The sequence below is a fragment of the Oncorhynchus gorbuscha genome, linkage group LG24, assembly GCF_021184085.1.
Source record: "Oncorhynchus gorbuscha isolate QuinsamMale2020 ecotype Even-year linkage group LG24, OgorEven_v1.0, whole genome shotgun sequence".
NCBI classification, from domain to species: domain Eukaryota; kingdom Metazoa; phylum Chordata; class Actinopteri; order Salmoniformes; family Salmonidae; genus Oncorhynchus; species Oncorhynchus gorbuscha.
Genome location: NC_060196.1, coordinates 10,145,949 through 10,172,326, shown reverse-complemented (window position 1 = coordinate 10,172,326; position 26,378 = coordinate 10,145,949). Strand labels below are relative to the sequence as shown.

Below are 26,378 nucleotides of genomic sequence, written 5' to 3'. Positions count from 1 at the left end.
CCGTTGATGACATCACAGCATTAACACGATTTAGAAAATAAATACAATAAAACAGTTAACTCTTGAAAGTAGTGTAACACATCTCAAAATAACCTTAAAATAATAAATGAAAATAAATCAGTGACTTTCAGTGAAATACATAAAGTGAACACACAAGTGAACACCACAATTTCATCTTCTGTCTCTGCTATACAAGCCATTTTCTGGGCAGATTCAGAGGAATCTAAGGTTGATCAGGCCCGAGAACCTCCTAAAGTATATTTTACACCTGTTACATGTACGTTTAAGGGCCAGACTTGCTCCCCTGTTCTGGGCCAGTTGTAATTTTCCCAAGTCCCTCTTTGTCACACATGACCACACGACTGGGCAGTAGTCCAGGTGCGATAAAACTAGGACCTGTAGGACCTGCCTTGTTGATATTGTTGTTAAGAAGGCAGAGCAGAGCTTTATTATGGACAGAACTCTCCCCATCTTGGCTAATGTTGCTTCAATATATTGTGGCAAACCTCTTCAAGGTTAGGAGCGTTTGTCACAAATTAAGTGGTAAACTGTCACCAAATCACCCAAGAATGAGAGTTCTTTCGAACAGGACAGTACTGTGTGTTTGTTTCTCCGTCCTGGTCCACCCAGGCCGTAGGCGAGGTCAAGGATAGCAGGGTTCGGTACACGAATCAGGTTCTCGGTAGGTCCAGGTCCAAACGCCAACAGGTAAGTCCAAAACAATCCAGCTCATACACGGTAAATCCAGCCAATCTCTAATGTCTCTTTCTCTATTGTTCATAGATCCTTCCAGCACACTCTCTCTCTCTCTCTCTACCTCTCTCTACCTCTCTCTACCTCTCTCTCTACCTCTCTCTCTACCTCTCTCTCTACCTCTCTCTCTCTCTACCTCTCTCTCTACCTCTCTCTCTCTACCTCTCTCTCTCTACCTCTCTCTCTCTACCTCTCTCTCTCTACCTCTCTCTCTCTCTACCTCTCTCTCTCTCTTCCTGTTTTTTCTTGACCCTTTATCTGTGGGTTGGCTCCACCTTCTGAGGGTTCCCCTTGCTTCTGGGACTTGTAGTTTTGGCGGTCGGCCATTTTGTGATCTGTAGTTCTGACAGGGGTGGCCATTTTAGTGATCGGGCAGAGCCCGTTTATTAGTTCTGCTCTCACATATCTGCCATTTATCACTCGACCCCCTTCTTTGCCACAATATTTTGACCATAAGTTTACAATCCAAGGTTACTACAAGCAGTTTTACTCTCCTCAAATGGCTCAACATGATTCATTATAAGATTTAGTTGAGGTGTAGGGTTTAGGGTTTAGTGAATGATTTGTCCCAAACACAATGGTTAGAGTTTTCAAATATTTAGGACTAACTTATTCCTTGCCACCAATTCTGAAACTTACTGCAGCTCTTGTTAAGTGTTGCAGTCATTCCACTTGCTGTAGAAGCTGACGTGTATAGTGTTGAGTCATCCGCAGACATTGACACACAGGGTTTACTCAGAGCAAGTGGCAGGTCATTAGTAAAGATTGAAAAAAGTAAGGGGCCTAGACAGCTTCCCTGTCCTCCCCAATTAAGATGCCACTGGCCACCTGTGTTCTATAGGATCTATCTACCCTGTAACAACAGACTCTCCCTGGCCTTCGTCCTCCTCACACTCTCCTAATGTTAAACCAGACCTCAGACAATGCCAGTGTCACAACACTAAATGGCTACACAAGCCCATTGACAAATGACAGTAGTAGAAAAGTTATCAGTAGATCCAGTGGCAAAGAGAAGCGCTTCTCATGTTCGTTCTGTGGGAAAGCCTTCAGTTTCCCCCAACAGGAGGAGATCCACCAGAGGATGCGTAGAATTGCTCCATTTAGTATGATATGTTATTAATTACAATTCGTATGATATGTTATGAATTGTAATTCATACAATATGTTCCCGAATTGCAATTTGTACAATATGTTATGAATTTGCAAAACGTATGATATCTTACAAATTCCAATTTGTTGTGGCTAACGTTAGCTCTAGGGGTTAGGATTAGGGGTTAAGATTAGGGGTTAAAATCGCACCCGTGTGTCAATCTAAGTAACATAATAAATTAAATCAAAATCTGTCAGTTTAAGCTAAGAATATCAGTGGTGGAAGGTGGCCGAGCTACAAAGGTGTTTGTTAGACCATGAGACATCCCGAAAATCGGTTTTCTCACAAACATCTGTAGCATCTGAACTGTTTGGCCTAAAAATATTATGACCGCTCTATGGAAAGGGGAGACTCTCACAAACACAATGGTGTTTTCAGGGACCCGTCTGATGGTAACCCATACAAACAAATGGAAGTATAGAGATAGTTTTGTTCAAAAAAATATATATACAGTACCAGTCAAAAGTTTGGACACACCTACTCATTCAAGTTTTTTATTTTATTTTTTAAACAATTTTATACATTGTAGAATAATAGTGAATACATCAAAACTATGAAAGAACACATATGAAATCATGTAGTAACCAAACAAGTGTTAAACAAATCAAAATAATATTTTATATTTGAGATTATTTTCACACTCTTGGCATTCTCTCAACCAGCTTCACCTGGAATGATTTTCCAACAGTCTTAAAGGAGTTCCCACATATGCTGAGCACTTGTTGGCTGCTTTTCCTTCACTCTGCAGTCTAACTCATCCCAAACCATCTCAATTGGGTTGAGGTTGGGTGATTGTGGAAGCCAGGTCATTTGATGCAGCACTCCATCACTCTCCTTCTTGGTCAAATAGCCCTTACACAGCCTGGAGGTGTGTTGGGTCATTGTCCTGTTGAAAAATTAATGATAATCTCACTAAGTGCAAACCATATGCGACGGCATATCGCTGCAGAATGCTGTGGTAGCCACGCTGGTTAAGTGTGCATAGAATTCTAAATCAATCACAGACAGTGTCACCAGCAAAGCAACCCAACACCATCACACCTCCTCTGCCTTCTAGGCAGAGTTGCAAAGAAAAAGCCATATCTCAGACTGGCCAATAAAAATAAAAGATTAAGATGGGCAAAAGAACAAGATAAGGACATTTCTAAGTGGACCCAAACTTTTGAACGGTAGTATATATATATATATATATCCACAGTAAAACAAGACTTATATCGATGTAACCTGAAAGGCTGCTGAGCAAGGAAGAAGCCACAGCTCCAAAACCGCAATAAAAAAGCCAGACTCCGGTTTGCAACTGCACACGAGGACAAAGATCGTACTTTTTGGCGAAATGTCCACTGGTCTGATGAAACAGAAATTGAACTGTTTGGCCATAATGACCATTGTTATGTTTGGAGGGAAAAGGGGAGGCTTGCAAACCTGAGTCAGTTACACCAGCTCTGTCAGGAGGAATGGGCAAAAATTCACCCAATTTATTGTGGGAAGCTTGTGGAAGGCTACCCGAAACGTTTGACCCAAGTTAAACAATTTAAAAGCAATGCTACCAAATACTAATTGAGTGTATGTAAACTTCTGACCCACTGGGAATGTGATGAAAGAAATAAAAGCTGAAATAAAATCACTCTCGCCACTATTATTCTGACATTTCACATTCTTAAAATAAAGTGGTGACCCTAACTGACCTAAGACAGGGAATTTTTACTAGGATTAAATGTCAGGAATTTTGAAAAACTGAGTTTAAATGTATTTGGCTAAGGCGTATGTACATTTCCTACTTCAAGTGAACACACACACACACACACACATTTCCTGAGCTTTCTTATATATCCTAGATATAGGACAGACACTTCAAAACCTTATTTCTTATTATTCATTTTTTTACTGACTCATTTGCCATTTATGAATGTGTTATTCAATGTGTTTCTATGGGCTATAGTAGTAAAGGACAAATTCAATATTTTTTCCACCCCCAAAAAATAATCCAACACGCAACCTTTTGGGTTGCAAGAAGTTCGCGGTGTACACCCACTCTGACCAACCACCCTCCTTTCGCTTTTTGCCTTTTTGTTGTAACCTAACTTATGTACCCATACCAAATGTAACATGTCATACTAATTTGAGTGACCTGGATTTACTTTAACTATGTTATGTGTAGTCTATGAGACCAGTCTGGAGATTGGTATAATTTAAAAGCTTACAAACATGGTCGTCAAACTATTTTATAATTCCTTGAAAAAAACATTTTTTAATCAAAATTGTAATTTTCTTAAAATCTTTAACGTCAATTATCTAAAATGCATATAAACAGATTTTTTTTCTTTCATATTCGCATTTGCTGCTTACACTCTTTTACATCATCTGAGGTTGTGTTTTGCCCACCATCGGTTGAATATAGGGTGGGTTTCATGTCAATCATATCCATAGAAGATAGATTTGGTAGTTGCAGCAGCAGAGAAATATTAGGGTGTGAGAGATTTTAGTGCAGAAGATCTACAGGGAGTTTTTTTAGAGAAGAGGTTCCATCCTCCCAGTCTAACGGCCTCGTGTTGTCACGTTCCTGTACCCAAGAAGGCAAAAGCTGAACTAAATGACTATCGCTCCATTGCACTCACTTCTGTCATCATGAAGTGCTTTGAGAGACTAGTCAAGGATCATATCACCTCTACCTTACCTGACACCCTAGACCTACTTCAATTTGCTTACCGCCCCAATAGGTCCAGAGACAATGCAATTGCCATCACACTGCCCTATCCCATCTGGACAAGAGGAATACCTATGTAAGAATACTGTTCATTGACTATAGCTCAGTATTCAACACCATAGTACCCTCCAAGCTCATCATTAAGCTTGAGGCCCCTGGGACTCAACTAGAGGTTGACCGATTATTCGGAATGACTGGTTAATTAGGGCCGATTTCATATTTTCATAACAATCGGTAATCAGCATTTTTGGACACCGATCATGGCCGATTACATTGCACTCCACAAGGAGACTGCGTGGCAGGCTGACTACCTGTTATGCGAGTGCAGCAAGGAGCCAAGGTAAGGTGCTAGTTAGGTTTAATGCTATCTTATAAAAAACAATCAATCTTCACATAATCAGTAGTTAAATACACATGGTTGATGATATTACTAGTTTATCTCGCTTGTCCTGCGCTGCATATAATCGATGCGGTGCCTGTTGATTTATCATTGAATCACAGCCTACTTTGCCAAACGGGAATGATGTAACAAAAGCGCATTTGCAAAAAAAGCACAATCGTTGCACCAATGTGTACCTAATCAATAAACATCAACGCCTTTCTTAAAATCAATACACAGAAGTATATATTTTTAAACCTGCAAATTTAGTGAAAAAAATTCATGTTAGCAGGCAAAATTAAACTAGGGAAATTGTGTCACTTCTCTCGTGTTCATTGCACGTAGAGTCATTGTATATGCAACAGTTTGGGCTGCCTGGCTCGCTGCGAACTAATTTGCCAGAATTCACGTAATTATGACAGAAATTACGTGAAGGTTGTGCAATGTAACAGCAATATTTAGACTTATGAATGCCACCAGTTAGATAAAATACGGAACGGTTCCGTATTTTACTGAAATAATAAACGTTTTGTTTTCGAAATTATCGTTTCCGGATTTTACCATATTAATGACCTAAGGCTAGTATTTCTCTGTGTTATTATATTATAATTAAGTTTATGATTTGATAGAGCAGTCTGACTGAGCGGTGGTAGGCAGCAGCAGGCTCGTAAGGATCCATTCAGACAGCACTTTCCTGAGTTTGCCAGCAGCTCTTCGCAATGCTTCAAGAATTGCGCTGTTTATGACTTCAAGCCTATCAACTCCAAAGATTAGGCTGGCAATACTAAAGTACCTATTAGAAGATCTAATAGTCAAAGATATATGACATACAAATGGTATAGAGAGAACTAGTCCTATAATAACTACAACCTAAAACTTCTTACCAGGGAATATTGAAGACTCATGTTAAAAGGAACCACCAGCTTTCATATGCTCTCATGTTCTGAGCAAGGAACTTAAACATTTTTTCTACATGGCACATATTGCACTTTTACTTTCTTCTTCAATACTTTGTTATTGCATTATTTCATTATTTATTTGAGGCTAAATAGATTTTTATTGATGTATTATATTAAGTTAAAATAAGTGTTAATTGTTCATTCAGTATTCTTGTAATTGTAATTATTACAAATAAATATATATATATATATATATCATCTGATTAATCGCTATCTGCTTTTTTTGGTCCTCCAATATTCGGTATCGGCGTTGAAAAATCAGAATCGGTCGACCTCTAGTCTCAACCCCGCCCTGTGCAATTGGGTCCTGGATTTCCTGTTGGGCCGCCTCCAGGTGGTGAAGGTAGGAAACAACATCTACACTTCGCTGATCCTCAACACTGGGGCCCCACAAGGTTGCATGCTCAGCCCCCTCCTGTACTCCCTGTTCACCCATGACTGCATGGCCATGCACGCCTCCAACTCAATCATCATGTTTGCAGATGACAAAACAGTAGTAGGCTTGATTACCAACAACGACGAGACAGCATACAGGGAGGAGGCGAAGGCTCTCGGAGTGTGGTGTCAGGAAAATAACCTCTGACTCAACGTCAATAAAACAAAGGAGATGATCGTGAACTTCAGGAAACAGTAGAGGGAGCACCCCTCCATCCACATAGATGGGTCAGCAGTGGAGAAGGTGGAAAGTTCCTTGGCGTACACATCACAGACAAACTGAAAGGGTCCACCCACACATACAGTGTGGTGAGGCTGAAGAAATATGGCTTGTCACCTAAAACCCTCACAAACTTTTAAAGATGCACAATTGAGAGCATCCTGTCAGGCTATATCACTGCCTGATACGGCAACTGCACCACCAACAACCGCAGGGCTCTCCAGAGGGTGGTGCAGTCTGCACAACGCATCACCGGGGGCAAACTACCTGCCCTCCAGGACACCAACAGCACCCGATGTCACAGGAAGGCCAAAAAGATCAGAGGACAACAACCACCCGGGCCACTGCCTGTTCACCCCACTACCATCCAGATAGTGAGGTCAGTACAGGTGCATCAAAGCTGGGGCCGAGAGACTGAAAAACAGCCATCGCTAGCAGAGATGCTGCTGCCTACATACAGACTTTAAATCATTGGCCACTTTAATAAATGGAACACTAGTCACTTTAATAATGCCACTTTTTAAAATAATGTCTACATATTTTGCATTACTCATCTCATATGTATATACTGTATTCTATACTATCTATTGCATCCTACACCGCTCTCACATTGCTCATCTATACATTTGTATATTCTTATTCCAGTGGTCAGAGCATTGGTCTAGTAACCGAAAGGTTGCAAGATCTAATCACCAAGCTGACAAGGTAAAAATCTGTAGTTCTGCCCCTGAACAAGGCAGTTAACCCATTGTTCCTAGGCCATCATTGAAAAAAATAATTTGTTCTTAACTGACTTGCCTAGTTAAATAAAGGTAAAATAAAATAAATATATATTTATTTTACCTAGATTTGTGTATATTAGGTATTTGTTGTGGAATTGTTAGATATTGCTGCACTGTCGGAACTGGAAGCACCAGCATTTCGCGACTCCCGCAATAACATCTGCTAACCATGTGTATGTGACCAATAAAATTTGATATAAAGCGGTTTTTCCTCAGAGTTTCCGGGACAGCTTATATCAGTACACTGGTAGCAACTTAAGCATTACGAAACTATTATTCGATCAAATAAACCCACATAGCCATAAAACAATTTGTTTAACAAATTCGACACTCATTGACCTAACAAAAACTCATTGCTTGGTTGGCGAAACGACGAAAAAAACGCCACCTGCTGGGAGGAGACAGATTTTCAGCGGAGTTGGGCATGTTTCTTCCTCTTTCTCTCTGGTATTAGAAATTGTGACGAAAGTGGTGTCTCTGACGGAAAATCACACGAAGAAGAAGAAAACGGAAGTGAACAGTGACCAAGAACAATTTCCACAATAGCGTTTTTATTGTTGTTATGTAGACGTTTATGAACACCTTGGTACTCAAAATATGACTAATTTAACTACCCAGCATCACATACTTACCCAAGGTAGTGTTTAATTCGCATTGCAGACAGGATTTGGTTGATAGATTGTATCTAGGTAACGCTAGCTAGCTGCTAACAATGGCTAACTGTATGGTTTTTCACTCTCAAATAGCCTCCATTATGGAGGTGCTAGCGAATACAGCCGTGGCAGACATCTGTAAACTCGTAGACGACGACTATGCAGTGTTTCGTTTGGAAATAACTCAAAGCCAGAAAGAAAACAGGACATTACGCAGGAAACTACAGCTATTGGAACAGAAGGTGACACGGGAGCGCGCAGAGAAGACAATGCGAGAGCGCGTCGTCGCCAGTCGTCCCAGTAGTGTCAAGATCCTCGACCGATACAGAGGACTGGCCAGAGGTACATTTTGCACAAGGCTGGGGCTGTCGCCCTGTTCCCGCCTGCACATGTGTTCAGATGTATATTACTCAGAATTGTGTCTTGGTCAGTTGTCGGATAGAATGCAACAATTCCCCGGATTGCTTACTTAGATATCTTGCACACAGACACTATTTCCCGGAAGGCCGAGGCTGTGCAGCCTGTCACCGTTCATATATAGCTAGTGCCTTTCGCCTCGTTCCCCTCTGCACATGTGTTACCTAGAATTCGGTCATGGTCAGTTTTTGAATAGTATGCAATCTTTCCTCTGATTACTTATCTTGTGCAAAGACATCATATTCAAACCAGATTCTTGATTTACTGCATTTCCTATTATTTCCTCAATGAAAACTATATGGTGCATGAAACAATCAAATTATCTATAAATAGTCTATCAGTAAGTTCTAAGGTGTTACCCTACATCCTTGCCAATTCTAGACATTGTCAATTGGGTACAATATGCAATTGAGCATTGACAGTAGCTAATCTAACCATCTTTTTCCCACCCAATTAAATCTCTGTTGAAGGAAATCTCACTGGAGGCTACAGGAGCTTTGTGAAGCCAGCGGGAGACAATACATGGAGAGATGACCGACCAATCACCGTTGATGAGGGGAGTGGAACCTCAACCCAGCACGTTATCGTGATAGAGGTTAGTGTAATAGTTTTACATCAAAATTACAGTACATCAAATATGGCCAATTTATTTCAGAAAGGCTCCCCTAAGCTATTTACTTGTTTACAGTACCAGTCAAAAGTTTGGACACAGCTACTCAAGGGTTTTTCTTAATTTTACTATTTTATACATTGTAGAATAATAGTGAATACATCAAACTATGAAATAACACATATGTATTCATGTGGTAACCAATAAAAGTGTTAAACAAATCAAAATATATTTAATATTTGAGTTTCTTCAAAGTAGCCACCCTTTGCCTTGATGGCAGCTTTGCACACGCTTTGCATTCTCTCAACCAGCTTCACCTGGAATGCTTTTCTTGAAGGAGTTCCCACATATGCTGAGCACTTGTTGGATGCTTTTCCTTCACTCTGCGGTCCAACTCATCCTAATCCATCTCAATTAGGTTGAGGTTGTGGAGGCCAGGTCATCTGATGAAGCACTCCATCACTCTCCTTGTTCAAATAGCCCTTACACAGCCTGGAGGTGTGTTTTGGGTCATTGTCCTGTTGAAAAACAAATGATAGTCCCACTAAACGAAAACCAGGTGGGATGGCGTATCGCTGCAGAATGCTGTGGTAGCCATGCTGGTGAAGTGTGCCTTGAATTCTAAATAAATCACAGACAGTGTCACCAGCAAAGTACCCCCAAACCATCACACCTACTTTGCGTCTCACAAAGATACGGTGGTTGGAACCAAAAATCTCACATTTGAACTCGAACCAAAGGACATATTTCCACCAGTCTAATGTCCATTGCTCATGTTTCTTGGCCCAAGCAAGTTTCTTCTTCTTATTGGTGTCCTTTAGTAGTGGTTTCTTTGCATGAATTCGACCATGAAGGCCTGATACACGCAGTCTCCTCTGAACAGTTGATGTTGAGATGTGTCTGTTACTTGAACTCTGAAGAATTTATTTGGGCTGCCATTTCTGAGGCTGGTAACTCTAATGAACTTATCCTCTGTAGCAGAAATACGCGTTCTTCCTATCCTGTGGCGGTCCTCATGAGAGCCAATTTCATCATAGCACTTGATGGTTTTTGCGACTGCACTTGAAGAAACTTTGTTATTCAAATGTTCCATATTGACTGACCTTCATGTCTTAAAGTATTGATGGACATGTCGTTTCTCTTTGCTTATTTGAGCTGTTCTTGCCATAATATGGACTTGGTCATTTACCAAAAAGGTCTATCTTCTGTATACTACCTCTACCTTACCAAAACACAACTGATTGGCTCAAACACATTAAGAAGGAAAGAAATTCCACAAATTAACTTTTAACAAGGCACATCTGTTAATTTAAATGCATTTCAGGTGACTACCTCATGAAGCTGGTTGAGAGAATGCCAAGAGTGTGCGACGCCGTCAAGGCAAAGGGTGGCTACTGAAGAATCTCAAATATGAAATATATTTAGATTTGTTTAACACTTTTTTGGTTACTACATGATTCCATGTGTTATTTCAAAATTTTGATTATTATTCTACAATGTATAAAATAGTAAAAATAAATAAAAACCTTTGAATGAGTAGGTGTGTCCAATTTTGACTGGTACTGTACATCCTTATTTCTCTGCCATAGGGGAGCTTGTGAGACTTCCCTACGACATTGTTATCCAATTCAACTCATGTACCTGCAATAACCTCCTCTTCTTCTGTCAGTCTGCAGATACAGGGGTTGCAGGTCCTGGAGTCAAGCAGGAGAGAACTGAAGGAGAGGACACAAGACACAGCAGAGACATCCAGATTGGATTGACTGTAGCACCCCCTGTGTCCAGGGAGGACCCCGCCGCCTCGCCTCAGCCCAGGACCCAACACAGCATCACGGAGGTCAGTGGAACGCCGAACACCGTCCTCAAGTCAGAGACAGACACAGAGACTTTAACTGTAACACACAGGCTCTTACCCACAGGATCTGACCACAGATCAGACTCAGAGAGACTGGAACTGCGGCCACTGGGCTCTCCTCCTGCTTCCAGCTCAGAGTACTTACCGGTATTTCACCAGAGCCAGAGGACGGTTCATTCCTCTGGAGATGGTGACGCATTAGACACTGGTGTTGATGATCTGCCTTGTTCTTACACTACAGAGATGGACCCTGGCAACATATCCTTGGGTTTAGAGACACAGACTCATCTGTTTAGAGAGGACTGGAACCAGTACAGTAGTAGTGTATACTCTGAAGGGTGCCTAGATAAGAAACGAGAGGTTATAGTGGTAGACGAGGTGAAAGTGGAGGGCGACGCTCCTCCCACATGGAATGCAGATGGTCACCTAGGAGACAGACACTCACAGGGTAGAGATTTCTTAGATTACAGAGAAAGCTTGGACACAAATATAAATGTTGTCACGCACTCCCCTTTACACGCATTCAGGGATCGTGTCCCAGTGTCCACGTCGATGGCACCTTCCGATTCACACGGCTGTGTCGTTTTCGATCAAGTGTTGAACTCAAATGACCAAAGAGCCATGGCTCGTGGAGGGGGAGCAACATCCGGCATTAGTAAAGAGAAACGGTTCCTCTGCATGTTCTGTAACAAAGGCTTCAGCTGCCCCCAGAAAGTGGAGATCCACCAGAGGGTCCACACAGGGGAGAAACCCTACAGCTGTACCCAGTGTCATATGTGCTTTTCCCAGGCTTGTCACTTAAAGAGGCACCAGAGGGTCCACACAGGGGAGAAACCCTACAGCTGCCCCCATTGTGAGAAGAGGTTCTCCCGCCAGGACCAGCTGAAGATGCACCTGAAGGTCCACACGGGAGAGAGGCCATTTGCATGTACGCACTGCAGGAAGAGGTTCTCAGAGAGGAGCAACCTCAGGATACACCAGCAGAAAAACCATTCCACTATGTAACATAGGAAGTACACATTCCACTCTATAGCATCTGATGTTTAGATCAAACCCTGCATTAAAGACACAGATTAATTTTCAGTGTTATCAGCAGAAAGGATCCACAGATGCATTTAGAATAACGAGAGTAACAGATTAATGTTGAATATTTGTGGGTAGAATATTGCATCCAGATATGATATTGTGTGATATATATATATATATATATAAGCCTAAAAATTTAAAATAAGTGCTTGAGGTGGACCTCTGTAGGAGATGAAAAGAATCCGGGAGTACATATGTTTTGATTTGAAAAGCAAACAGATTCTAGGTTGGTTGATGTCATAAATATTAAGAACTAATAGGCGATGGAAAAGTGGAGAGGAACTGGCACGACTGTCTGAATGAGTTGCCAGCATCACAAAACGTTTTTGGAGAATGAATATGTTACTTTTGTAAGTATTGGCCTAGACCAGGGCTATTCAACTCTTACCCAACGAGGTCCAGAACCTGCTGGTTTTCTGTTCTACCTGATAATTAATTGTACCAGGTCTTAAATCAGTCCATGAGTAGAGGGGAACAATGGAGAAAAAAATGCAGCAGAATTGGCTTCGACTTCCAGAGTTGAGTTTGAGGGGCCAAGAGTGTATTGCAACATAAGGATGCATTAAGGTGTATTACAGATTTAATATTATTTTACTTGGGATGGTTGAATTCGTCTGATGACACCAATACTTCTCGCAATTTTATTTCAGAAAAAAATAAATGGGATTTTCCCAGTTAATTATTTTTGTCAATGAGAACACCTTGGGATTTGGTCATTTTAACAAAATGTATTATTTTTTCGGGCAATAAAATGCATGTGATAGCTTTACATTTTTTGGGGGGGGGACAACTTATTTGATTTAAACCAGTTGTCAACATCATTTAATTACAAATAAAGTTTTGCGATACTAATCATTGAACGAAAATGCCATGGAAAATGTTATTTTGCTTTTGAGCAGCAGTTTCATTTACAACATCCGACCAGTAGATATCAAAATGTTTTTCTGTAAATATAGCAATTGTGTTTGTGACATTAAGGGCGCTGTACTGCAGCGCCAGCTGTGCCATCAGAGTCCCTGGGTTCGCGCCCAGGCTCTGTCGTAAGGTCTCGTTAGGGATGTCCTTGTCTCATCGCGCACCAGCGACTCCTGTTGCGGGCCGGGCGCAACAGGAGGTGTGACACATTGGTGCGGCTGGCTTCCGGGTTGGTTCTTACAGTACGGCTGGCTGGGTTGTGTATCGGAGGAGTTGTAGCGATGAGACAAGATAGTAGCTACTACAACAATTGGATACCACGAAATTGGGGAGAAACAAATTCTATTGACCTTTGAGAGCTGGTGCAAACGAGTTAAAATAACGGGAATTTAAGACACCAGATACCCCCGATTTTAAAATAAATGAGAAAATATGTTGTCAGATTGCTACTTGTAGCAATAAGATCAAGAAAGTTATTGATGTGTTTATGATCAAAATTACTGCCTCCCGGGTGGCGCAGTGGTACTTGATCACTCTTCTGTCGCAGGGAATTTTTCTGCGCATCAGGAAATTCAAATGAGCCTGGTGAATCCCTGAAATCAGTTCTTTCTCTCCATGCAGGGGCAGTCAAGCCATTGGGATCAGCGCTTGCTATAAAAAATATTCTCGCTCACTCAAAATTCAAATGTACAAAAATGTATCTGAAATGCAGCAGCCATATACATCAAAAATTGTCGTTTTACATAGCTTAATAACACTATGGATATTGGTCTTCACTAGGCCACTACATACAAGTGTATCTTAAGGTTACGAATGATCTGTGAAAATATAATTCAATCGTGGTCTTGCGGTTAGGGCTGTTGCCTTCAATACTGTTTTGGCGGGGGTTCGATTCCGGCCAACGCATTTCTGGCACAAATAACTCAATCCCCCTGATTGACTTGATTAAGTTACACATTTCAAAAATGGACAGTCTAGGGATATTTTACCCCTGATCTTGATAAGAAATGACCATACCAGACACTTTTGGATAACATAAAAAGGAAACAAAATAATAACAATAGCCTACGCTACACCAACATTAGTTTCCATTCATACAAAGTGTCGGGTAAATTGCCACAGATTTGCCGTGGTAAACCAGGAAATCCTTTTTTCTGTTGTACGGAATGCTTGTCAATCGCCCTTAGTCTGTTCAAAAAGAGCTAGGTCTTTCCGATGACAACACCAACCAGGGGGCGAACATAGACAGTTGGAAGTGTGACCTGATCTACCACGGGAGCAACCAACGTCTTGTTTAGACTCTTTGACCGAGGGCAGGCACTGGTTACAATATGCCATTTGGTTATATTCCAATAAACTACATTCTGTAGGCTACCCGTAAAAGGCGCTGCATGGTCAATCCGACATCTGCATTGGCCGTGTAGCATTTACGGTGATACTGCTTCGGCAGGAGTCAGGGAATTCATACATCTTGTGCTTCGCAGAGCTGTTGTGAAGGAACTTGTCAGGGAAGTGAGTTTGTGTTTATACAGGACCTCCTGCCCCCCCCCACACCTACCATCAGCCAATCATGTCAATGTGGAGCTATACGGAGTCCTCTGCATTGTTACACAATTTGGGAGACGAGAAGCGATGGTACGGAGCTCAATTTGGCCTCTGCATGCTTCCGTAGGCGCCGCAATTGCTTCACACCTTCCTTACGGAGCCTCCCACCACATTTTTGCATCAAGCATAAAGCCATCAGTTGATTGACAGATGTAGGCCTACTTGTATAACGATATATTTTCCTCCAGTTTTGATGCTCGCCTAGTTTTATAATTAGGCTGTGTATAATTTGTCAATTTAGTTATTGTCTTTGGTGTGGATTGAAAGCCTGTATTGTGTAGCCTTAATATTTCATTTTGTAAAGCTGTCAAGATGTTTGAGCCTATCCCAGATGATTTTGTTGAGCTGATACACTTTTCTCAGAATCGTAAATTATCAGACTATTTGTTTTACTTCTAGAAAACATTGAAATAAATGCAATTCACTTGTGGCCCTAATGTAGGCTCAGGCTTGCCACTAGATCACCCTGCACTGGGCGCAATCATGAGGCTCGGGGCCGGAGCACGCTGCTTAGACCTCTGCGCTACTGCAGGTTACAATGCTCGAGCAATTACTTAAATCACTTGTGCTACCCACACTATAGAATACTAATTGGAAATTCTCAAAAACATATTTCAATTATTCATGCCTCTGTTCCAAATTTCACTGTGTCCCTTACAGCCTGATTTTTTTCCTCAGTGAGTACTGGCGGCTAGCTGTTGTTCCACAGGAAGCTTATCTGTAACCCAAACATCAGATGGCTGCCTCTAATTTAATATCAGTCCTAATGCTCAATCCCTCTGTTCGTAATGTGATCTTGTATTGAAACATTTACTTCTTCAATTACTAAGATATTGCATTATTAGAGTGCTATCTGAAATTCCATTACCATTCACTTTGTTCCTTCACACTTATTAAATGTCTATTTTAAGATTCATATGTAATGCTTTGGAGGGATCAATATGTATTAACTGGGCTGGCACTCTATATCTGTCCCCTGTATATCGCATGCTCTGTCCATAATAAGTCTCTACCTAGCATTTTTAACGGTTGATTAGGTGAATACAGAGTTGGTTCTATTTAACAAGGTATGAGGTTTATTTCAAAATGTATTACCAGGGTGGAAGAAAGTAGTTATACTTTTATTGGTTAGGGGTAAGTCAAATCCTATACAATGCTTTAATTAACCCTATCTTTCTCAAATGATCCATCAAGGGACCACTCTGAACATTTCTCAGAATACTTTTTACACCACGTATGTACGTCTAATTGTGGATTAGCAGGTTCTATATATATTTGTTCTATTGTTTACTTCATCAGATCTCTAGTAACCCATTATACATTTGTTACATCACAAATTCATCCTATACACCAGTGTTCTATTCATACAGGGGTTTAAATATTCACTCTAGTCTTCTATTTAACAGCATATTCAGGAATAATACTATTTTCTTTCATATATACATACAGAATCCCTATATAATGTTATAGACCTGAAAACTCAGCTCACACAGAACTGGTTGGGGTATTCATTATTTTCCTTATAACTATACTTAGGTATTCACATCCACAACGCTCCATGTGCAACTTTAACAATTCTAAATGCCTACAATAACACCTTGTGCTATTATCAGTGGTTCTCAGACCACGTTGACTTTTCTATCATTACATCCTATGTATCTTCAATGGTTCTCTTGCCGCTATTTCTTATAAACTAGTAGTCCCAGACTACGATGGGGGGTGGTGGATGGAATCCCTAGATTGAGTCCCTACATTATTACCCCATGTGCATCTTCAATGATTCTCTTGTCGTTACTTCCTATGCACAATATGTATCTCCTACTCTGCCTTCTGAAAGTATTCCGACCCCTTGACTTTTTCCACATTTTGTTAGGTTACGGCCTTATTCTAAAATTGATTAAACTGTTTCCCCCTCATCAATCTACCCACAATAGCCCAAATTTTTGCTAATTTATTAAAAATGCAAAACTGAAATGTCACATTTACATAACTATTCAGACCCTTGTCCTGAAGCCACTCCTGCATTGTCTTGGCTGTGTCCTTAGGGTCATTGTCCTGTTGGAAGGTGAGCCTTTGCCCCAGTCTGAGATCCTGAGTGCTCTGGAGCAGGTTTTCATCAAAGATCTCTCTGTACTGCTCTGTTCATCTTTGCCTCGATCCTGAATAGTCTCTCAGTCCCTGACACTGAAAACATCCCCACCGCATGATGCTGCCACCACCATGCGTCACTGTAGGGATGGTGCCAGGTTTCCTCCAGACGCGACGCTTGGCATTCAAGAGTTCAGTCTTGGTTTCATCAGACCAGAGAATCTTATTTCTCATGGTCAGAGTCCTTAGGTGCCTTTCGGCAAATTCAGAGCGGGCTGTCATGTGCCTTTTACTGAGGAGTGGCTTCTGTCTGGCCACTCTACCATAAAGGCCTGATTGGTGGAGTGCTGCAGAGATGCTTGTCCTTCTGGTTCTCCCATCTCCACAGAGGAATTCTAGAGCTCTGTCAGAGTGACCCCCCTGACCAAGGTCCTTCTCCCGTTATTGCTCAGTTTGGTCGGGCGGCCAGCTCTAGGAACCTTCAATGCTGCAGAAATTGTTTGGTACCCTTCCCCAGATCTGTGCCGACACAATCCTGTCTCGGAACTCAACGGAAAATTCCTTCAACCTCATGGCTTGTTCTTTTGCTCTGACATGCACTGTCAACTTTATATAGACATATGTGTGCCTTTCCAAATCATGTTCAATCAATTTAACTTACCACAGGTGGACTCCAATCAAGTTGTAGAAACATCTCAAGGATGATCAATGGAAACAGGATGCACCTGTGCTCAATTTCGAGTCTCATAGCAAAGGGTCTGAATACTTATGTATATTATGTATCTGTCGTTGTATTACAAATAACTTGCAAAAAAAATCTTAAAGCCTGTTTACATTTTGTCAATATGGGGTCTTGTGTGTAGATTGCTGAGGATTTTAAAAATGTAATCCATTTTAGAAAGGGTGTAACGTAACAGAATGTGGAAAAAGTCAAGGGATCTGAATACTTTCCGAAGGCTCTGTGTATTTAATAACACCACGTGTCATTGTTAGTGGCTGCAGACCACGTATACAGTTCAATAAATGTCTACAAGACAGCTGTCAGCGGGTCTTCCATGGTACTGTTACGCCCTCGCTCTACTCTTCTATAAGACTACGGGTACCTTTTTATGCATTATTCACCTTAATTGTATTGGTTTTATAATAAATAATAATTTAAAATTGACTTACTGAAATAATTTGCCGTCCTTCAATTGTTGGCAGATGATGTGTCTCCTCCTGGGCAGTTAACAATAAGGGTCTGGTCTGGGCGGGTCTCGTCATCTTTTGGTCAGATGGGAATTTCCCTCAAAATGCGCCACCGGTTTTCCTCGCAGACCCCCAACTGGAAAGCTCCGCAGGTAGAATCAATCATCCAGTTCGTGATGCCAAATTGTCGTGGAAATTCTTACACAGGGAGACTCAAAGTCAATCTTAAATGAATCATTGTTTATTATCAGCGTGCTGGAGAGGTTCCAACCAACTCAATGCATCAAGTACACATGTCAATCTACTGGGGCAGTCCCGTTATTTCTTATTACCAGACAAGTTATATTTGCATGATTTAGCTTATTCATCATTCATATTTAATTAAATCAGTAACGTTTGCATGTGACAGACCAATACCTCAAAAGGCTTCTCTCTAAGCTGTGCCCTTCAAATGGAGATATCCCTTTCTCTAAACAAGGTTCTGGGCTGCCAAATTGCAGATCGTGATAATGAGGATTCATTCAGTCAGTCACTTGCATGAATACAGAAATAGGTTTTTACAAAAACACAAACGTAAACATTTCCATCACACACATTCAATACCGCCTTGCACACATCTAGCTGACCTAAGGTGTAATCATTAGTCCAACAGTTCCAAACGAGAGTTTCTATTGGACAAAGCTCAGTATGTTAATCCCCATTTCGTTCCGTTTGCTTCTGTTTAAGAAATGTTTTTCAACAGAATTGACGGAATGAATACACCCCTGATCACACACAAACAATTCACTTTCATAGCTACATACAGTTTGTTGTATTCCTTCTCGCATGTATGCGCTCTCTTCCCCTCACCTTTTCCCTTTGCTTGTGGACTTCAATGCACAGCAGATTGTCTGTTACCAGGCGAAAAAGCATTTCCAAGCAAAACATTCATATCATAACGGCTACGCACAGCCTACATCGTTGTCACCATATTAGCTAAAGTAACATCATAGTCAACATAGCTAATAGAACTAATGCATTAGTAAACCCGCTACAATCATGCAGTACAGTCATTGGGGCCCCCCGGTGGCAATAAATTAATAAAACCAAAAGCTTACCTTGACTTGGAAGAGTTCCAGTGTTTGATAGTCATAGCTAGCTAACATAGCATTCCTCTGTTTGAGCTGGGTGTTTGAGTAGGCTAAACTAGCTAGCTGCGTTTGCTAGATATGAAAACAGTGAAAGTTTTGCTCTCTCGCTCCTCCATTTTGGAAGAAATTAATTTGTTAACTTTAGCTATTGTCTTTGAGTCAACTACTCACCACATTTTATGCACTGCAGCGCTAGCTAGCTGTAGCTTATGCTTTCAGTACATTCTCTAATCCTTTGATTGGGTATAAAACATGTCAGTTCATGCTGCAAGAGCTCTGATAGGTTGGGGGATGTCCTCCGGAAGTTGTCAGAATTTTGCTGTGTAAGTCTATGGAAGGGGTTGAGAACCATGAGCCCCCTAGGTTTTGTATTGAAATCAATGTACCCAGAGGAAGACGGAAACTAGCTGTCCTCCGGCTACACCATGGTACTTACCTTAGAGTGCTGTTGAGGCTACTGTCAACCTTCATTGCAAAACAGTGTGTTTTAATCAATTATTTGGTATTGTGAATATATTTGATAGTTTTTATCTGAAAAAGGACAACTTTTTAAATGTTTAACTATTTTTATTAAATTCACTGAGGAGGATGGTCCTCCCCTTCCTCCTCTGAGGAGCCTCCACTTATGAATACAGATGATACATAGGCGCATTATTTTAAATGATTTTGTTTTAAGCCTTCCCCAAACCACCATAAAATTATGCTGGAAATGTCCATAGTGAGTTAAGATTTAAAAAAAAAAGTCAAATAGATTAAAGGAATAGGTCAGTGGGCTACAGCCATGTCGCCTGCAGTAGGCCTACTGGGCGGAGGGGGTGAAACACCAGCTGGTCGTACTTCAGGTACGTGATGTTGCCTCTTTTGCTGTTCAAAGAAAGCGGGTCGTTTCTTTTGAGGCGTACCTTTCGGAGAAGTCTTCATTGATTAAGAACTGAGCTCTTTGGCCTTGCACACCAGTGGTGGGTTTGGTGTTGAAATGAGAATGCATACGCAGATAAGAACCCCATGCCCACTAATATATGGTGGTGGATCTTTTATGGGGCTGTTTTGCTTCCACTGGTCCTGGGGCCCTGGTTAAGGTCAAAGGCATTATTAACTTTACTCAGTACCAGGACATTTTAGCCAAAAACCTGGTTGCCTCTGCAAGGAAGGTGATACTTGGCCTCAAGTGGATCTTCCAGCAAGACGATAACCACAAGCACACGTCAAAATCCTCAAAGAAATGGTAAATTGAAACTAATCCCATTGAAAACCTGTGGTTTGAATTGAAGAGGGCAGTCCATAAGCGCAGACAAAGGATACCAATGATCTGGAAAGATTCTGTATGGTCTAAGATCCATCCTCCTAATGTATTCTACAATTCTACAATTTTATAAAACATTTTATAAAAAGGCTCAGTGCTATAATCTTCGCACGGTGAGGTATTGAAAACAGGAGTGTCAATCATTTTGACCCCTATCTTTTTGTGAAAATCTTTCTCTGAGCAATTGTATTAGTTAAAAATACCATACATGTAAAAAATACAATTGCATACAATATAGCTCAGTATTTGAATTATGTATTTTATTCAGTCATTTTTCCACTACTACTGTTTACTTGGTGCATCTACCTCACATCTCGCTGAGTCTACCTTTAAAGAAGGGGTGAGGGGAGTTCCTTACTAATTAGTGACCTTATTTCATCAATCAAGTACAAGGGAGAAGCGAAAACCCGCAGACACTTGGCCCTCCATGGAATGAGTTTGACACATGCTTTAAAGGGACAGTTCACAATGACATATTGGTTTCCTTACCCTGTAAGCAGTCTATGGACAAGGTTTGACATCAGTCCATGCTTTGGTTTAGTTTTCCTGGCACTGTTTCCAAATGCTAATGTTTTAGCATTTGTAGCAAAAAATCCCATTCAAGTCATGGTACCGACATTTTTTTGCATGGATTGCCGTCGTACCTTGACCATAGACTGCTTACAGGTTAAGGAAACCAATGTGTAATTTGGGTAAACTATCCCTTTAAACCTAACCTATGACCTGACCCATCACCTTATGTATTACTGCCACAGAGTGGCAAGAAGTGACAAAAATGGCTGTTAGCCTCCCACGCGCAAGTTACTTTCTGTCCCTAAAACTGACACTAAATAATATAAACAAAATATATTTTTTATAAAACTTAAAGAAAATAAAAACAAGTAAATCAGATCTGAAAACTTACCTAAACTACATCTCAAACAAAAATCTTAAATTGTATAGAAATTAAAAATGAATATAAAAACTCAACTATGGGCCTCTCGAGAGTTGCAGTGCTACCTATGCCACTAGAGATTCTGGTTCGGGTCCAGGCTCTGTCGCAGCCGGCCGCAACTGGGAGACCCATGGGACTGCGCACAATTGGCTCAGCATCATCCGGGTTAGGGGAGGGTTTGGCCGACAGGGATGTTCTTGTCCGATAGCGCACTTGCGACTCCTGCGGCGGGCCGGGCGCAATGTACGCTGACACGGTCACCAGGTGTAATTTGTTCCCTCCGACACATTGGTGCAACTGACTTCCGGGTTAAGTGGGCATTGTGTCAAGCCGCAGTGCGGCTTGGTTGGGTTGTGTTTCGGAGGACGCATGGCTCTCGACATTCGCCTCGCCCGAGTCTGTACGAGAGTTGCGGCGATGGGACAAGACTGTAACTACCAATTGGATACCACAAAATTAGGGAGAAAAGGGGGTATTTCATTTTTTTAAATAATAAATAAAAATAACTATAATAACATTGGCAGAACATTTTTAAATTGCTTATTTATTTTTAGCTGGGGGGTGGGATTAATTTAAGAGGTAGGGTTTAACATTTTTGGAAGATGGGCAGGGACTCTGCTGTTCCACCATTGTGGTGCCAGGACAAATAAGCGCTTTGACTTGGCTAAGCTTGAGCTGACCTACCTGTAGGAGTGGGATGGCCAAGAGACCAGAGTTCATAGAACAGAGTGTAAGGGATGAGCATGGAAGAAGTTTGGAACCAGCAAGACTCATCCTAGAGCTGGCCGCCCGGCCAAACTGAGCAATCGGGGGAGAAGAACCAGAGGTGCCCAAGAACCCGATGGTCACTCTGACAGAGCTCCAGAGTTCCCCTGTGAAGATGGGAGAGCCTTCCAGAAGGACAAACATCAATGCAACACCACCAATCAGGCCTTTATGGTAGAGTGGCCAGACGGAAGCCACTCCTCAGTAAAAGTTACATGACAGCTCGCTTGGAGTTTGCCAAAAGTAACCTAAAGGACTCTCAGACCACAATAAACAAGATTCTCTGGTCTGATGAAACCAAGACTGAACTCTTTGGCCTGAGTCGCATCTGGCGGAAACCTGGCACCATTCCTAATGTGAAGCATGTTGGTGGCAGCATCATGCTGTGGGGATGTTTTTCAGCAGCCGGGACTGGGAGACTATTTAGGATCGAGGCAAAGATGAACTGAGCATAGAGAGATACTTGATGAAAACCTGCTCAGGACCTCAGACTGGGGTGAAGGTTCACCTTCCAATCAGACAACGACCCTAAGCACACAGCAAAGAACGCAGGAGTGGTTTCGGGATAAGTCTCTGAATGTCCTTGAGTGGCCCGGCCAGAGCCCAGACTTGAACCCGATCAAACATCTCTGGAGAGACCTGAAAATAACTGTGCAACGACCTGGTCTGCAGAGAAGAATGGGAGAAACTCCCGAAAATACAGGTGTGCCAAGCTTGTAGCGTCATACCCAAGAAGAGGCTGTAATTGCTGCCAAAGGTACTTCACAGCAAAGTACTGAGTAAAGGGTCTGAAAAGTTATGTAAAACATTTTTTTTTATACATTTGCAAAAATGTCTAAACCTGTTTTTGCTTTGTCATTATGGGATATTGTGTGTAGATTGAGGGAAAAACGATTTATTCAATTTTTAAGAATAAATCTGTAACGTAACAAAATGTGGAAAAAGTCAAGGGGTGTGGATACTTTCCAAATGCACTGTATAGTGCACACACACTGACGAACACGTCAAAATAGTTTAGCCGGGTTTGTATGAGGTTGACTTGATTTTCTAGCTGACTCATATTTACCCACAACATCATATTTATGTCCACAATGATGAGTTTAACAACAATGAAGTCACTAACTACAGTATTGGACTCAAATGTAGTGGGGATGGGTAAACACTCCATGTTGAAAGTGTGTTTATTATCTGTGTGTACATACCTGAGGGAGTGTATGTCTGTGTAATCTGTATCACCTGTCTCTTCCAGGAGGAGGAGGGTCCAGAGGTGCTGCTGGTGAAGGAGGAGGGGTGTGGGGAGGGTCTGGGGAACACTGAGAGGACCATGGTTATGAAGGACAACCAGAGTACACCTGCTCCTGAACCCACAGAGGAACCAGCTGAACAGCACAGGACCATACACAGTATCACTGAGGTGAGCCCACTGTAAACTACAGTCTGAATGGTATTACGTCGGGCCGTATTCCACTAAGCCTCTCAGTTGGAGTGCTGATCTAGGGTCAGTTTAGCCTTTTAGATCATAATGAATGACTATGTAATCAGGTGGAGGACCTGATCCTTGATCAGAACTTCTACTCTGAGACTCTTTGTGTATAAGGGCACAGGTCTTGATATATTGTCAGGTAGTGTGGGACCATGCCTTTGAATGATCAAACCAAAGAAGGTAAAGTAATCAAATCAACTAACATGTTTGCATAGGATCAAATCAACTAACATGTTTGCATAGTACTCATAACAATCCCGCATTGCCGAATCAGATGATGCTCCATAGCAGGGTGCTCATATCAGATTTCTTGATCCAACATCCTCTCACTCTGTATCTCTTACAGTCAGTAGACATGGAGGATGGGAAGCCTGATCTGCTGCTGGTCAAAGAGGAGACAATAGAGGATGAACCAGAGAGCATTGATCTGCTGAGTGGACTAAAGCTGGGGGAGCAAGGTAAGAGAGAAATAATATGGTCTACATACAGTAATAGATCTTCAATGGGAATGGTGATGCACCTGGCTATTATGTCTCCTTAATTTTCTTCATTAATAAAATAAAGCTTATGTTTACATACAAAAACACACATTATGTATGGAAATTATTAGGTAATTGACAGAAGAGTTTTCTCTACATGTTTTTAAAGTATATTTTGTAACCTCTTCCTGCAGGTGGTTGGCTGGATGCTAACAGAGGAGACTGGGCGGCCAGCTTGGATTCCCAGAACGGTGCAGCCAAAGGCTTAAGGGACAACATCACTGAGCAGGCCAGGACCAGAGGCGATATAATAGAGGTCAGTGGATGGGACAGTGTACTCAACTCCCGGCTGGGGAACACTGTTAACCAGAAACTGACAGTCGAACACAAAACAACCGAATTTAGTCTCCATGAAAACATACTGGCTGAGACCAGGGCGAGACGTAGATTTGGACTGCAGGGTCGGGGAGGTGTCCGTATGCGACTGGAGAGAACAGACACAGACTTCGTTAGTGATGCTCCGTCCTGCTCCTATAGTTGTGATTCAGAGAGACTGATGGCACCTCAGGTTAACCCCCTAACAAGTGCTGCCTTCAGTCTGCCTTCTATGGGATCTATCAACTGGAACATGGACCCTGCGACAACACAGACACTCCCTGGCACTTGTCCTCCTCACACTCTCCTAATGTTAAACCAGACCTCAGACAATGCCAGTGCCTCAACACTAAATGGCTACACAAGCCCATTAATAAATGACAGTAGTGGAGATGGAATCTGTAAAGCTGGCAGCGCTAAAGAGAAGCGCTTCCCATGTCCATTCTGTGGGAAAGCCTTCAGTTTTCCCAAACAGGTGGAGATCCACCAGAGGATGCACACTGGCGAGAAACCATTCAACTGTACACAGTGTCAAATGCGCTTTGCCCGGGCTGGCCACCTGAAGAGCCATCAGAGAGTCCACACAGGGGAGAAACCTTTCAGCTGCCCCCAGTGTGAGAAAAGGTTCTCCCACCAGCACCAGCTGAAGAGGCACCTGAAGGTCCACACGGGAGAGAGGCCGTTTGCCTGTACGCACTGCGAGAAGAGGTACTCAGAGAGGAGCTACCTCAGGCTACACCTGCAAAAAATGCACATGGCCTGTGTGTAGTTCTATTTGTTTTTGTTTTTTTACGTTTATTTATCTAGGCAAGTCAGTTAAGAATAAATTCTTATTTACAATGACAGCTTACTGGGGAACTGCCTTGTTCAGGGGCAGAACGACAGGTTTTTACCTTGTCAGCTCGGGGATTCGATCCAGCAACCTTTCGGTTACTGCCCCAACGCTCTAACCACTAGGCTACCTGCCGCACCAAAGTTTGTTTGTAGTTCATTCTGTTGGTTTTGGATGTAGTAGGGAACTGGATGAAGTGAACTGAGGAAAATAATGAGTATGATGAGGCAGAGTAGATGATATGGTGATAGTTGGTGTGATGGTGTCTGTAAAAATGCTTCCCTGATGAAGTGACAACCTTGTACTGTTTGATGCTGGTGTTTTATAGTGAGATAATGATAGTGCCTTAATTCATGTTTACTTGAAATTTAGTAGTGAAGCTATGTGTAATGTAATGTTGAAGCTTTTCCAAAGTATTCTAAAATTAATTTTATCAAAGCGATGGTACCAGATTTATAGAAAAGGTAGTGTTACCATAGTGAGAAGTTATTCTACTTGTGATTGCTATTTTGTTTAAATTAAATACTAAATTGACTCTGATGACTGACTTGGCTATTTTGTATAATTTTTAAATATAAATATGTATACATTTTTTTATAATAAACTCCAATGGCTCCATATTGTAAGGTACTTGAATCAGAGTTGGCTTGACTGTGGTTAACGTTTTATAATATCATGTCATGTCTCTGTGTGTACAGCAAAGTTTCTTATATAAAGCTTTATGCTTTTCCGTGCAATATTTGTTTGCAGTCTGTAGTCAATGAAGACCTGCTGATCTGGTGTTACTGGTGGAAGAGACTGGACCTATGAAGCAACTGGTCAGGACCATGGATCAGGAGATGTCGCTCTTCCTTCCCGAGTCAGAACAACGGTCCCAACCGCAAAGGACAGAGACTCCACCACAACCACTACATAGAACACAACCAGTGGACAGGTGGACTGAACAACCTCACTCCTGGTGGTCATCAGAGGGACTGGGGGGGGGGGGTCCAGTCAGCGATCCAGTATGCAGCCCAGACCCTTCTCTTCACAGTGTGAGTGCAGAGATGGAGCAGGGAATGGGGCTGATAGAGATAGACCCTCCTGTTCCTATGATACAAACACCACAGTATCCATGATGAGCAGAGCAGATCACCCTGGGATTCAGAGGGAGCACCCCCCCTATCCACATCGACAGGACAGCAGTGGATAAGGTGGAAAGTTCCTCAGCGTACACATCACAGACAAACTGAAAATGGTACACCCATACAGACAACGTGGTGAAGAAGGCGCAATAGC

The 26,378-nt window shown here is 41.8% G+C and overlaps 2 protein-coding genes across 3 annotated transcripts in view; both read left to right on the top strand.

Annotated features, from left to right (window-relative positions):
- The window catches only part of LOC124012386 (zinc finger protein 205-like), a 303,385-nt gene that overhangs the window by 142,495 nt on the left and 134,512 nt on the right, over nt 1-26,378 (top strand). The gene's annotated exons all lie outside the window — the stretch shown is intronic.
- LOC124012394 (zinc finger and BTB domain-containing protein 20-like) lies at nt 7,875-26,370 on the top strand. 2 transcript variants are annotated; one of them, XM_046325972.1, is made up of 8 exons: nt 7,875-8,019; nt 8,129-8,377; nt 8,923-9,047; nt 10,732-10,899; nt 23,181-23,345; nt 23,761-23,872; nt 24,088-24,976; nt 25,851-26,370. In XM_046325972.1, the coding sequence occupies exons 1-8, from the start codon at nt 7,980-7,982 to the stop codon at nt 25,855-25,857; spliced, it is 1,755 nt and encodes a 584-aa protein (XP_046181928.1). In that variant the 5' UTR covers nt 7,875-7,979; the 3' UTR covers nt 25,858-26,370. The 2 variants fall into 2 exon arrangements, with proteins under 2 accessions (XP_046181928.1, XP_046181927.1); XM_046325971.1 differs by lacking the exon at nt 25,851-26,370 and having other exon boundaries at nt 24,088-25,714.

Bases quoted from the DNA above. Each gene is read 5' to 3' on its own strand.
- LOC124012394 (XM_046325971.1), top strand. From the start codon at position 7,980: ATGACTAATTTAACTACCCAGCATCACATACTTACCCAAG. The intron at 8,378-8,922 runs GTACATTTTGCA...TCTCTGTTGAAG, and splicing joins ATACAGAGGACTGGCCAGAG to GAAATCTCACTGGAGGCTAC. The intron at 23,873-24,087 runs GTAAGAGAGAAA...CTCTTCCTGCAG, and splicing joins ACTAAAGCTGGGGGAGCAAG to GTGGTTGGCTGGATGCTAAC.